The 15,593-nt window shown below is 40.6% G+C and overlaps 1 protein-coding gene across 1 annotated transcript in view; it reads left to right on the plus strand.

Moving 5' to 3' along the window:
- The window catches only part of PPP1R36 (protein phosphatase 1, regulatory subunit 36), a 46,560-nt gene extending 44,464 nt beyond the window's left edge, over positions 1 to 2,096 (plus strand). Inside the window, 4 exon segments of the mRNA XM_006903763.1 lie at positions 403 to 445; positions 1,105 to 1,283; positions 1,373 to 1,564; positions 2,036 to 2,096. Of these exon segments, the coding sequence (XP_006903825.1) occupies positions 403 to 445; positions 1,105 to 1,283; positions 1,373 to 1,564; positions 2,036 to 2,096 (475 nt within the window).
- Positions 2,097 to 15,593: the final 13,497 nt, after the last annotated feature.

A 15,593-nucleotide genomic window follows, 5' to 3' on the forward strand; every position in this document is an offset into this window, starting at 1 on the left:
GTCTTGCTTGAGTCTTTTGCAGATATTTTTCCAATTTTGCCAACACCATTCAACAACAACAACTTAATAGCTCGTGCCATGTCTTCACTGCCTTTCCACTCTACTCACTTCCCTAGTCCTTATATCACTGAAAGGATTTCTGAGAATGTATTTCCTCTCTGGCTTATTTATGCTAAATTTACATTAATTAACTTTTGATCAAATACTCTAGAAGTTTATATTTGTATAACCTAAAAAGTTGGAGGGGAAAAATATTGAGGATCATTGAGTCTTTGCATAGCTTTTATATCTTCCAATAATCTTGGAGTAATGATCTTGCAAAGAAACGATTAGGAAAAAGAGCTTTTCTGGATCATTGAATGATTGAATTCCCTCTCAAATAATAGTTGTGATTTATTACAGAGAGAAAATATCAGATACACAAAAAGACTGGAAATTCTTTGAGGTGAGTCATTTATGTTTTCAGATTTTTCTTTGATATAAGAGGCCAGGTGTAGAAATAGCTCATAGCTATTTGTCACTTGTTTTTACTTATTTTTGGTCAATGGCCTTTCTAAAACAATGATAACAAAGTATACGGATGCCAGACCTTAAATTTTTGGTGTTATTTTCCATCATTCTGTAGAGGTAAGTACATGTCTAATTGTCCATAGCTTCCTAGGAATATTGGGAGATTTTGGGCCATCTGTGTTAGAGTGTACTTAGCAGTCATATGCTGTAAGCAGCTAAGTTCTTGGCTACTAATTGGAAGGTTGCCAATTCATGAGCCTCAGAAGAAAGACAAGCTCTAAAAGGTCATAGCCATGCAAGGCCATGCAGAGTAGCGCAACACAGTACACATGGGGTGGCAGATGGTTTTGTGTTGTTGCTGTGTGCTGTTGAGTCAGACCAACTCATAGCTGACCCTCCAGTGGATTATCAGAGACTGTTAATAGCATGGGAAGAAACTGCCCATCTTTCTCTCTCAGGGCAGCTGGTGGATTCCAACCACCTGCCTTTGGGCTGTCAGCACAACTCCTTACCTACTGGTGTTATGTAGATAAGTGAAGACTTTGCTTATTATCATAGGTGTGGATTGTGATTTTTGTTTATTTTATGTCCTAGTCCTTTTTCACTTTCTGTACCTACATAGCCTGGGTTGTCTTCAGACGTCAATACTTCGTGGATATTGAGGAGGAAATAGGGAGACTCTTTCGTACTAATATGTTCAATATTGCTCGAAGGAAGCGTGAGGAAGAAGAATCAAAGGAAGAAAAGAAATGCATGACCTTTGCTCAATTTAGGTTTGATTTTTTCCCCTCTTTCTTAAACTCAAGGCTATTTCCAGGAAAGAGGGGTGATAAAACCTAAATATCCCTTTCCCCACCCACAGGAGAATGTTGGCAAAACGCCCAGCGATTAAAAAAGCCATTAATATGCGTTCACCAGTACTGTCAACTCTGCTGCCTTCTCCCAGAGAAAAAGCTCAGAATATCTTTGAGAAAAAATATCACCGTCTAGGAAGCAAACTTTCAGCTCAGATCCAAAAGGACATAGACATCCTGGATTCGATAGCCATGCCAGTGTAAGTGGTCCCAGGAGACAGTAGAAGAGACTGTGGAGCGGGGTCACCTCTCAGACCAGGCCAGGGAGGGTGAGGGTCAGACTTAGGCCTCTGTCGGAAAGTTGAATGACAATAGAAACTTTTGTCTTCTTACTTAGCCCCTGCTCCTCCCCATCTGTTTCATTTCCAGTTAACTCCAGGTGTACCCATTTAGACTAGAAAAATAAATGCTCAAAAGTCATTCTAGTTTCCAAATAGTTTTGCCCTGGAGGAATAAGTTACAGACTTTTTAAGGCCAAAATTTCCTGTTGCAAGAATTAGCTTTGGACAGTGCAGAAAGGCCCTGTATAAAATCTTGCCATGGACTCATAGATGGTGGCTCTTGGAAACAGACAAAGCTATTTCATATGCACAGCATAGATTTACATAAACATAAACACGCCACATTCTTTGACCTCATTGTTTCAGCTGTACCAATAATTCTTTCCACAGGGTTGGCATTGTGGGCGAACCTCGATGTCTATTCAACCCTCATACTCTCCAACCTCTATGAAGCTGAAGAAACTATCAAACTCTGGGAGACATTCTGTGGCAGAAAGGAGCATCATGGGGGGTCAAAGCATGGTGGCCTTCGCTTTACAAACATTGTCTTCTCAAATAACATTCTAAATAACCTAGTACATTCCAGTTCTGTAGTCAGCCACTGTATTTGAAGTAAACAACTCTGATTTAACACTATATGTAAGTCTAATATTATTATTATTATTTCCAATCATTTTGTTAAAAGTTCAACAATAGACTATTGAATACTTCCAGGAAAGTTTTATTCCAGAAAAGCTCATTTTCCTGTTTCTAATAGTTCCTATTGTTACTTTTTTATTCCTTGGCTTTTATGTGACTCATTTACTCAATGGGCTAGGAAAAAGATCAAAACATTCGGTTTATTCAGATTTCTAAGTTCATTTTGCCTTCTGAGAAAGCATCTTTAGTGGTATTAAAAAAATCCATAATCCAAAAGGCAAATGGAAACCTTTTCTAATAATAAATCTACTGCTATGGCTTAGTGCCTGGGTAGTATAAACAGTTAAACATAACCAACTGCTAACCAAAAGGTTGCATGTTTGAGTTCGCTCTGAGAAGTCTCAGAAGGAAGACTTGATGATGTGTTTCGAAAAATTAGCCACTGCAAACTCCATGGAGTACAGGTCCAGTCTGATGCGCAGGGAGTCAAAGTTGACTAGACAGCAACTAGCTTATTTTCTAATTGACAAACTAACATAAGCAGCTCTGGTGGCTTGATGGTAAGGAGTTACACTTCCAATCCAAGAGCAGGCGGTTTGAATCTACCAGCTGCCATATATATACACCTTTAAAAGCATTCAAAGAACATCAGTATATTAAACTTCTGTTGTTGTCAGGTGCTGTTGAGCCAACTATGACTTACAGCGACCGTGTAAACAGTGGATCTGTACCCTGTCCTATCCTGCGCCATCCACATCATCTCTAACTTGAACCCATTGTTAACAGTCACTGTGTCAATCCATCTTGTTGAGGGTCATCTTCTTTTTCTGTGACCCTAGACCTTTCCAAGAACCATGCCTTTTTCCAAGGACTGGCCCCTCCTGACAGCGTGTCCAGAATACATGAGATGAAGCTTCTGCATCCTTGCTTCTAAGGAGACCCTCATTGCAGTTCCTTCACGACATGTTTCTTTGTTCTTTTGGCAGTCTGTGGGACATGCAGTACTGTTCTCCAACACCACAACTCAGAACGAGATTCTCTCAGCCTTAGTCATTGTTCAGCTTTCAAATGCATGGAAATATTTGAAAAGACTGTGGCTTGAATCAGATACACTTTAGTCTTTAAGCAGATATCATTGCTCCTTAATGCCTTGTTTTTGTTGTTAGGTGCTGTCAAATTGCCTATGACTCATGGCGACTCTGTCTACAGCAGCTCTGAAGCCTACCATGTCCTGAGCCAGTCTTATTGACTCTGACACACCTAACTCCATTGCCCAAGTTATTGTATCAGTCCATCTCATCTGGGGTCTTCCTCTCCTGCGCTGTCCCTCTGCCCTTCTAAGCATGATGTAAGTCAATTAAAAGTCCTGAGGTAGGTGATGTAGGGAAAAAAGATTGTCAATCTGGAGGATATTTTCTGTGCGGTGTTGCCGTTGTTAAGTGCATTCAAGTTGAATATGACTCATAGCGACCCTAAGAACAACAGATCTGAATTTTGTCCTATCCTGTGCCGTCTCTATCGTCTCTGATATACTTGATCTCGTTGTGGCAGTCCGTCTCAGTGAGGAGGAGTCTTCCCTTTTCACCTTCTACCTTACAGCTCCTGTTATCACTAGCATGTTCACAGCTTGCTTTCTACTGCCTCCATCCTGAAGCAGTCTAGATAAGCTGTGCCAAGGATTTGGTATCTGAGACCACTTCCTATGCACCTTGGCCTCCTTCTTCATCTTAATGAAGAATTATTGACTTTTGAATTTTTTACTTCTTTTGCCAGTAACCCAGAGACATAAGCAGAGCAGAAAGAGAGAGAGGCCAAGATTTTCAGCCCTCATCCTGAGAGGTCAGGTCACACTCACACTGAGATCTGGAAAACTCTGGCAATCCAAGCCTAGGACCTTTGAGTCATCACCTCAATATCCATACAGGCCAGCATCTGAATGCTTGCGGTTTAAAATTCAAATGTTGAATACATTTGTTGTTGCCTTATCAGTACATGTTGTTGTCAGGTGCCATCATTGAGCAGCATACAACTCTTAGTGAGTCTGTGAACAACAGATCTGAATCCCATGCTGTTTTTATCATCCCCAATACTTGCTTGAGTCAATTTATACAGACATTGTATGACTCCATCTTGCCAAGGTTCTTCCTCTCTTTTGTTCACATTTCCAAGCATGATTCTCTCCAGGGCATAGGCTCTTCTAACATGGCCCAAATACATACTCCTCCAAAGAGGCTGCACTTTCTCTGAGACATTTATGTTTGTTCTTTGGCAGTCCATGGGGTAGTCAGTACTCTTCTCCAGCACCACAACTCAAAGGCATAGATTCTTCTTCTGTAATCCTTATTCATTACACAGTTTTCAGATGCATATCAGGTAATTGGAAGGGCCATGGCTTGAATCAGGCACACCTTAGTCTTTTTAAGTGACATCATTGCTCTTCAGGACTTTGTCCCTGACAGCAGACTTTTCCAATGTTACATGTCTCCTGATCTTCTGACTGCTGATAATAAGGGTGTTGATTGAGGAAAGCAAGATGAAGTAATTGACAATTTTAATCTTATCTCCATCTATCGTGATGTTGCCATCTGTCATGATGATTGGCACACTGGTGAGGATTTTTGTTTTCTTAGTGCTGAGATGTAATCCATACTAAAAGCTGTAGTCCTTGATCTTCCAATATCAGGTGGATCTTGGCAGAAAGCAGAGAGTACAAGAGAAATGTCTGTGTTTTATGGACTTTTCAAAGGCTTTTGACTATGTGGATCACAACAAATTGTGGCTAACTTATAGGAGAATGGGAATCCCAGAACACCTGACTGTGCTCATGCAAAATCAATACTTAGACCAGGAAGCACTTGTTCAGAACAAAGGGAAAACACTTCATGGTTCAAAATCAAGAAAGGGGTGAGTCAGGGATATGTCCTATCTCCATATTCAATCTATATGCAGAACAGGTCATTTGGGAAGCTGGACTTTGTGAGGAGAAATATGGCATCAGAATTAGAAGAAGACTCATCAGCAGTCTATGTGACACAGGCGATGCAACCTTGCTTGCTGAAACTGAGAAGGGCCTGAAGCATTTGCTGCAAAAGGTCAAGGACTGTAGCCTGCAATATGGACTGAAACTCAACATCAATTAAACAAAGATCCTCACCACTGAACCAGTTGGCAGCACCATGATAGATAGAAAAGAGATTGAAATTGTTAATAATTTCCATTTGCTTGGGTCCACAATCAACATTCTTGGTACCAGCAGTCAGATGAATCAAAAGATAAATTGCATTAGGAAAACCTGCTGTCAAGGAACTCTCCAGAATGCTGAAGAGCAGTAATGTCGGTCTAGAGACTAAGGTGTGCCTGATCCAGGCCATGGTCTTCTCAATTACTTGTTCTGCATTAGAATGCTGGACAATGACCAAGGATGACAGAACAATTGATGTCTTTAAGTTTGGTGCTGGAGAAGAATATTGAACATACCATAGACTATAAAAAAGGACAAACAGGTCTGTTCTGGAGAGAGTGAAACCAAGCTGCTCATGAGAGGCAAGGATTTTGAGACTCCCATCTTGCATACATTGGGCATATTGTCAGGAGGGACCAGTCCTTGGAGAAGAACATCATGCTTGGAAGGATAAAGGGACAGCACAGGAGAAGACGACCCTGGATGAGATAGATTGATAATGAGGGTAGTTGTGTCAGACAGCTTGGTTCAGGATAGGGCAGGGTTTCGAGCTATTGTGCATTGGGTAACTATGAGTCATGGTTGATTCAATGGTACATAACAATGATGATGACAACAACACTTGATTCTTACCCCATTTGAGAAAAAGTTGGTTTTGTTATAGTAATGAAACAGTATTAATATAAGTGATGTCTTAGGCCAATCTCTTTTGAGATATAAAAGAGCTCATAGAAAGAGAACCTTCTAGAACCAGCACCCAGAGTTTGGACTTCTAGCCTTCTAAACAGGGAGAAAGTAAATTTCTATTTGTTGTTACCCACTGATGATATTTCTGTTACAGCAGCATCAGAATAACTAAGACTAATAGTGGATTAATAACTAATCATTCACAAAACTAAAACATAAATGACTAATATGAAGGTATTCCTTTCCAGGAAGTAAATTAATGCATATGATTCTGCTTTTCACCTATAGAGTTGGCAGAGATTTGAAGAAAGGCAATGTTGGTAAGTGGGTGGGCGAGTCAGCATTTCCATATGCTAAGGGAGGAATACTCTGATGCGAACCTTCTGGAAGGCAATTGACCAAGAACATACTACTATCTCTACATCATGCTTGTCTGTGATAATGTCATCTATTTTAGACTTACTCAAGGATGTGAAACTCTGTCATTTGTCCTATGACTAGAGAGGTACTTCAGAAACTCTTTTGAGGATGATTATAATAATGATAAAATGTATCACTTATCATCTTGAACTTGCAAGAAGTCTTCAATCATTTATTAATAGCTGCGTCAGCGCTCATGGCCCTGTTGGGCCTATGAAAGACTCAAGGGGTGTCAGGTGAAGTTTCTGCCCTAAAAGAGCTGAAGTAGAGAGGTAGGAAGAAATTCAGTCATAGCAGGAGAGTTTTCAGATAATGTTAAATTGTGAAGCACAGACCAAGGTGACAGCAGTGAGCCAACTCAGCCATCAAAGCAGAAGCAGTAAGAATCCTGATTGGAGGCGTTCACATCTCCTTTCCATTGATCCCTCCTATTCTCCTACACAAGTGCTTTGATGAACACCCTTAACAAGCAGCATAGTTGGTTCATCTCAGTTTTGTCTCTCTTCCCATTCTGTTCACCCAACAAGCCACAAAATGGAAGTCAGTGGTGTGATTTCTCTTTCAAATTGTACCATTGTTGTCATGTGCCATTGAGTCAGCTTCTACTCGTAGCATATGAACAGTGGCTCTGAAGTTGGTCCTGTCGTGACCCAACATCACTGTGTCTGACACATCTGATTCCATTGACATAGTCACTGTGTCAGTGCATCTAATCCAGAGCCTTTCTCTCCTGTGCTGTCCCTCCACCCAAGTGTGATGTCCTTCTCCAGGGACTGGCTGCTCCTGACAACATGCTCGAAGTGTGTAGGTAGGAAACCCAAAAACTCCAGAGGGAAGTTTATCTTGATGAATGTATTTCAGGTACTAGATGAAGCAAGAATGATGGAGTTGTAATATTACACTTTGTATTTTTACTGTACTTTGTAAGCTCTGGTGGTTTAGTGGCACTACCAACCCAAAGGCAGGAAGTTCGAATCCACTAGCTTCTCTGCATGAAGGATGTGCAGTCTTCTCCTGAGAGATTTACTGCCTCTGAAAATCCTCTGGAGGAACAGCTGATGAGTGGGTTCCGACATGATGGTACATTGTAACAATGGAATAGTGGATCCAGGCCATGATTATCACTGACAGCTGATATAATGAAAAATGTCAAATTATCATGGCAGTGTACAACGTTATGTACGTTTCAGGGAGCTTTAGATGTTTGAGTCCACCACTGGTTCCTCATCATCTCCTTCCATGTGATTTACATCCTCAAAAACCCAGTGGCTGTGAATTTGTTCTGACTTGACAATAGTGAATGAGTGAATGATGACATATTCCTGCCGAAGCTAAAATGACAATTAGATGGAACCTCTAAATTTAGCATTCAGCTTGCAGGAAATTCAAGGAAGAATGATATTCTTTAATATTGCAGGGATGCAGTCAGATTAAAAATGTGGGAACATTTGCAAGGAAAACACTCAAAACTCCAAAACTTGGTTTATCAACAAATAATGACGGGAGAGAAGAGGGAATCTAAATTTCTGAAAGTATTTAAAAGACATAAAATGCAACATGTGGAATTTGACTTAAACAAACCAATTATTTAAACATATTTCTGTATAATATAACCAGGAAGAGGTAATAGTATGGGTACATTTGATATTAAGGAATTACTCGGTCAGTTTTTAGGTAAATAGTGATATTGTGGTTTTTAATCACCCCATTATAAGAAAGGTACAAACATTTACAGATTAAAAATGGTAAGGAATGAAAAGATGACAAAGAAATAGATATCAACTGTCCATAAACTACCAATAACCAGCCGCCATCCATCACATTCTAACTGATGGTAAGTCTGTGTGTCATCAGAGCCAAACTATCCTTTACTCCACAGGGTTTCCCAGGTGTCTCTGGGTGGACTTGAATCTCTGATTTTTCTGTTAGCCATGTGTGTTAATCATTTGTACCAAACAAGGAAACCCTTAATAAACTACTAAGATGTGATTATAGGCAGACTGGTGAATACACCTTCTTTTCTGCCCTTTTATATTTGCAACAAGCACAAACCTAAGCATGCATGAGAGTATTAAGAAAACATACCCTCCAGAAAATGAAAACAATACAATGCTGTAGAATAAAGTGTTCAGACAAAGGGAATTGGCTTCAGCAGATGCCAGCAGCAGGCAGGCAGGCCTCACGTGAATTTGGCAGTGACTGCGTGGAACCTTTCCTGCTTCAGGGGAGTGTGTTCATCTGTGTGGCTTCTCTAAGCCCACTGACTGTAAAATATGCTGGTTCTTATCCAGATACTGTTGCTGAGCTTGGGAGTAATTACCTCCTTCCCCACCCTCTCCTGTTTTTAACATGCACAGTTAATCACACACTGATGCAGACTTAAAAGGCACAAATTGAGCATTTCCTTGAGGTCTCAAGAGTCTAGTGTCATTGCACACAATAAATGAGGAGGATCACTTCATGTCACCCCAAGGACTCACATTGTGACATGTACCCATTAAAGAACAATTGGTGGATTTTTAGAACTAGAATTGTTTTCTCTGATTACTTTTTATCACAAACCAGGAAAAAGGAAAAGAAAAATTGCTTACTATGGAGCCACTTCTGACTCAGGGCAGTAAGCAAAGCAAGCACAGGTTTACTTCTGCTTCCCTACACTGTTGATACAGATTAGTACACGAACACAAACTGTTGTTTTGCTTACTGAGTTCTCTGTTCCTGTCAAGAAAAAGGCTATGATTCTGTTGGGGGTTGCTATGGATTTGGGAGAGAGACATATACTAGCCATACCTAAAGGCAGAATCTTTAATGTGGTGAAAATGTTTACTGTAATAACCTAGCATAGGTAAGCGCATGCTTATGTTGTTGTTGTTAAGTGCCAATGAGTCAACTGCAACTCATAGCTACCCTGTGAACAGTGGGTCTGAATCTGCCTTATCTTGTGCCGTCCTCATCATCTTTGATGCACTCAAGTCCTGCCATTACAGTCACTGTGTCAATCCACCTCATTGAGGGTCTTCATTGAGGGTCTTCCCCTCCTTCACTGATACACTATCTTTCTAAGAATAATGTCCTTTTCCCAAGGACGAGTGCCTTCTAACAACATGCCTGAAGTATGTGAGATTAAGTCTCACTATTCTTGCCTAAGGAGCACCCTTGCTGCACCTTTTCCACAGCATATTTGTCTTTTTGACAGTCTATGGGCTATTCAGCACTCTTCATGCTTGCTGAAAGTGAGGAGGACTTGAAATGCTTGTTGCAGAGGATCAAAGACTACAGCTTCAGTGTGGGCTGTATATTAAAATTAAGAAAACAAAAGTCCTCACCAGTGGGCCATTATGTAACATCATGATAGATTTTTGTTGTTGTTGTTATGTACCACTGAGTTGCTTGCGACTCACAGCAACCCTATGTACAACAGCTCTGAAGCCTGCCATGTCCTGAGCCAGTCTCACTGACTCCGACACACCAACTCCCATTACCCCAGTTACTATATCAGTCCATCTCATGTGGGGTCTTCCTCTCCTGCACTGTCCCTCCACCTTTCTGAGAATGAGGTACTTCTCAAAGGATTGGTCCCTCCTGGCCACATGCCCAAAATATGTAAGGGCTTCAAAATCCTAGCCACGAAGGAGAAACTTGGAAGAAACATCACCGTCTCCAAGACAGGCTTAATTTGTTTTCTTGGTGGTCATAGTATGTTCAAGATTCTTCTCTAGCATCACAACTCAAAGGCATCAATTCTTCTGTCATTCGTAGTTGTTGTCCAGTTCTCTGTCCAGCAAGTAATTGTGAAAACTATAGCCTGGATCAGGCATTCCTTAGTCCCTAGACTGATGTTGTTGCTTCACAGTACTCTGGAAAGGTCCCTGACAGCAGGTTTATCTAATGCAATTCATTTTTTGATTTCCTGACTGCTGATGCCAAGAGCTAATTGATTGAGAAGAGATAAAAGTTCCCAGTGACTTTATCTTGCTTTAATACACAGCCAACACCCCTGACACCAGGAAATCAATTTGGAAAACAAAACCCACAATGTAACTGCCCTCCTCCTGTTACCAGTTGAGACGAACTGGTATATGCCACTGTGAGTCAGACAATCATATGTTCTATTATGTTGGAATGACAAATTGAGGCAGGATGGAGTTGTCTTCATCGTCAAAAGGAACATTGGAAGATATATCCTGAAGTACAGCATTGTGAGTAATGGAATGCTATCCATATGCATGCAAGGAAGACTTATTGGTACAACTATTATTCAAATGTATGCACTAATCACTAAAGCCAAAGATGAAGAAGAGTACTGAACATACCATGGACTGCCAAGAGAACAAACAGGTCTGTCCTGGAGAGAGTGAAACCAAGTTGCTCCTTGGAGGCAAGGATTTTGAAGCTTCTTCTCACATTCTTTGGGTATGTTTCCCAGAGGGACTGGTCCTTGGAGAAGCACATCATGCTTGGAAGGGTGGAGGGATAGTGTAGGAGAGGAAGACCCTGGATGAGATGGATTGACAACTGTCTGAGGTAATGGGGGCAGGTGTGTCAGAGACAGTGAGATTGGCTCAGGAAAGGGCAGGGTTCCAAACTATTGTGCATAGGGTCACTATGAGTCACAAGTGACTTGATGGCACATAATAATAATGAAAACAAAAATTTTCAATCTGAAATAAAATATGTAATCAAGATGCATTAATAATAGTTGTTGACTGGAATGGAAAATTGGAAATGAAGAAGGATTGGTTAGTTAGAATATAGTGAGTTGGTAGTGAAAGTGAAACTGGAAATCACATGATAGATTTTTGTACAATGTTTACTCATTGCAAATACCTTTTTTTGTAATGAACTTAAATGGTTACTTTACACATGGGCCTCACCTGATGGATTATGCAGTAATCATAAGGACTGCATCTGTGGAAAAACTCTATGGAGGAACTCAGTATCAGCAGCCAAGACAAGTCAGGAGCTGACTATGGAATAGACCATCAGTTATTGTTCTTGTTATATGGTGCCAAGAGTGTTGATTGTGGAGCTGAGCAAGGTGTAACTGTTAACAACCTCAGTCTCAGTCTCTTCTCCATCCATCATGATGCTGCCAATTGGCTCTGTGGTGAGAATCTTCTTCTTGATGTTGAACTTCAATCCATATTGAAGAGTACAGTCCTATTACTCATGTGCAAATTTGTTAGGGTCAAAATTAGATAAATAAGGCAAAACTGTGTGGAGAGAATGTTAAGGCAGATTCCAATGAAATAAGGGACACAAGTTCGTATTTGGTAAGATGTAAAGAGACAACTTTAGACACAATACCTCACCCCTGACATGTATGAAAACATTGCCCACCCCCACTGGAAGCAACCTTAATTTTGTAGGTGCATGGGTGATGTCAAAGAACAGTAGACTGGAGTAAGAACCACTCACTAAGCCTTGAAATCTCCATGAAGACTCCTCTTTGGCCTAGATTCCAGCCCTAAGACACACTCAGAGGAGGAAACCATACTTAGGACCTTACCTCAGTGACAAGTGACCTCCTCATTACTTTTTTCCAGAGTGGTCAGCCCATCTTTTGGGGACATAACTTTCTAGTAAATCTGTTTTTGCTTTTTATCATCACTTCTGCCTTCTCTTCCTTTCTTCTCAGCCTCATGCTCTAGCAAGACTTCAGCTTACGCAGGGATTATTTTGAACAAGCGAAACAATGGTGCTTCTAAGGACTCCCCAGCCTGTACACTGAAATCAGCCCTTTTAAGGTCCCTTCTGATCTATACACTGAAGTCATCCCTCCCAAGGGCCACTGAAATTTCTGTCCACTGTTCTACCTCAATAGCTATTTAATTTTACTTGGATCCACAATCAACATCCTTGCTAATAGCACTCAAGAAATAAAAAGATGTGTTACATTGGGGAAATCTGCAGTCAGGGACCTCTTTAAAGTTCTAAAAAGCAAGGATGTTGGTTTAAAGACTAAGGTGCATCTGATACAAGACATGGTCTTTTCAGTTACTTCCTATGTATCTGAAAGTTGGATAAAGAATGAATAAGGATGACAGAAGAATTGATGCCTTTGAGTTGTGATGTTGGAGAATATCTTGTCAAAAGAACAAGCAAATCTGCCTTGGAGGAAGTGCAGTCAGTGTGCTCTTTAGAGGCAAGGATGGTGAAACTTCATCTCTTCATCTCTTGGGCGTGTTTTCAGGAGTGGCCAGTCCTTGGAAATATACATCCTGCTGGGAAAGTTGGAATGTCAGAGGAAGAGAGGAAAACCCTCAACAAGAATGCTTGACACACTGTGGCATTTGGACAAGAACAAACTGGGAGGAGGGTAGAGAGAATAGTGCAACAATGAATGAGTGGAAGCCCAAAATCTCTGTAAATGTTTATGAAAATTAATAAAATATAATTATAGAAAAAAAAAGAATGCTTGACACAGTGACTATTGTTATGTGCCATTGAGTCACCTGCAACTCATAATGACCCTATGTGCAACAGCCCTAAACCTTGCTCTATCCTGTGCCAATCTTATTGTCTCTGACACACCTACCTACCCCCATTACCCCAGTCACTGAATCAATCAATCCCATAGAGGGTCTTCCTCTCCTGTGCTGTCTTTCCACCTTCTCAAGCATGACATCTCTCTCCAAGGACTGGTCCCTCCTTGCAACCGACCAAAATATGTCAGACGAAGCTTCAGAGTCCTTGCCTCCAAGGAGCAGCCTGGTTTTACCTGCTCTAGGGTGAACCTGTTTATTTTCTTAGCAGTCCATGGCATATTCAATACTCTTCTCCAACAGCACAGCTCAAAGGCATCAATTCTCCTTTTATCACCTGTAGTCATTGTCCAGCTCTCTGACGCATAGCAAGTGATTGCAAAGACCATAGCCTGTATCAGGCGCACCTTAGTCTCCAGACTGATACTGTTGCTCTTCAGTACTTTGGAGAGGTCTCTAACAGCAGACTTTCCCATCACATAGATTTAAGCATATCAGATATTGTGAAGACAGTACATGATACGGCACTATCTGTTCATATCTGTTGTTCATAGGGTTGCTACACGTCATAGTCAACTCCATGACAATAACAATTGAAAGTTCTATTACATGGAGTTGCCACAACTATTTAAACCAATTTGGAGAGGTTTAAAAGAAATCCAGATGTCATGCCTCTATCTCTCAATAGTACCACCAAGATGGAGATCCGGGAAGCTTAGGGAAGAATTTACTGAATGAACTTTCCAATGCTTCTCAGGTAATACTGATGAGCAGTCTTACTTTGGTTTAAAGATGCAAACAATACATCAGCTAGCTCCACAAATATGAAAGCAAACAAAGCCACAAAACATTCTCTTATAAAAATGGCTTCCACTGATTGTCGATAGGTGCTGGTGAGTTGGCTTTTACACTCAGTGACCTTATGTGGAATAGAAGGAAATGGCATCATCTTAAACCACCCTTCCAGTCACTGCTGTGGGCGAGCCCATGATTGTCACCACTGTGTCAGTCTGTCTTGTTGCGGTCTTCCTCTTTCTCATGGATCTTCTGCTTTACCAGGCAGCTCTTTTTCTGCAGAAACTCACTCCTCCTGATAACATGCCCAAAGTATGTGAAATGGAGCCTTACCACATTACTAGGAGAAAATACATGACATAAATAATATAAAAATCTGTCTTTAAAGACTTCCAGGACTAGGGTTTATAATTGCCCTGGCTTGGAATCAGAATATAATTCTTCTCTGCTTAGAATTAACGAACAGGAATGCCAGTCTAGAATGAGGGGCAAAGTATTCTCTGTAAGTTCCAGGTAAACAGACGAAGCTGTCATTTCCAAAGAACATTGCTGACCTTCTTGTATTTGGAATAACTTCACCTTTGGCTGCTCTCCAGGAACTTGGTAGAAGCCAAACATCAATATTTCTTCAGGTTTAGAAATGAATCTTGATTGTTTCTTCATAAGTTGGCATAAAGGTCAGATAATCAACTGTAGTTCTTTTAAAGGATTAAGATGTGAACTCAGCTCACCATTTTCAGACTCTTTAGAAGTCAGAAAATGGCATTTATGGGAAAGGAGGTTTGAATAAATTTTCAGTGAGTCACATGGTAGAGTTTAGAACAAAAGTTTCATGTTCACTGGATGACACCAAATTAGGCATAGTTGTTAACATCTCAGAAAGTGAAGGCTAAACTCAACCTGACCCCTTCAGAGTAATCTTGACAAATTGAAAAGGATAGAAGCCACAAATATAAGAAATGGTTTACAAAGAGGAAAGGAAAAAAGTCATGGGGATTTTCAAAGCTGGTAGTTTTGTCATATTGTTGGTAGGTGCTGTTCACTTGAGTAGGACTCATAGCAACCCTTCACTTTCAGAAAGCAAGATTGTATCAAATAATCATAGTAGAGAAACTAGTAGTAATAGTAAGCTAATAGAAGAGAACTGTGAGGAATTGCTTCTTGTTACTACATGCCATTGAGTTGACTGGGACTCACAGTGATCTTATGTACAACAGCATAAAACCTCAGACTGATCCTGCACCATCCTTACAATCTCTGTTGTGCCAAATTCAGTTGCTGTGACAATCCATCTCATTGATGGTCTTCCTCTCCTTTGCTGACCTTCTGCTTTTCTGAGCATGGTGTTTTTTACCAAGGAACAGACACTCTCTTGATAACAGTCCCAAAGTATGTGATAGGACGTCTCACCGTCCTACCACCTAAAGAGTACTTGGCTACACTTTTTAAGAATTGCTTTTTGTTGTAATTATGTTTTTATGTACTTTTGGGCCAGAACTGACCCATAGCTGACCCTTCATTGGATTTTCAGAGGCAATAAATTGTATGGGAGGAAACTGCCCATCTTTCTCCCATGAAGCAGTATTTTACAAAATCATTCTTCCTTAGTGCTGCATAGTAGTCCATTGTGTGTGAATGTATCACAGTTTCTCTGTCCATTCATTTGTTTATGGGCATTTGGCTGTTTCCTTTTTCTTGCATTGTGATTAACGCTGCTTTGAAGATGTTGTTGTTGTTGTTA

This window comes from Elephantulus edwardii, unplaced genomic scaffold, assembly GCF_000299155.1.
Source record: "Elephantulus edwardii isolate Elephantulus edwardi_28Jun2011 unplaced genomic scaffold, EleEdw1.0 scaffold00104, whole genome shotgun sequence".
Taxonomy (NCBI): Eukaryota; Metazoa; Chordata; class Mammalia; order Macroscelidea; family Macroscelididae; genus Elephantulus; species Elephantulus edwardii.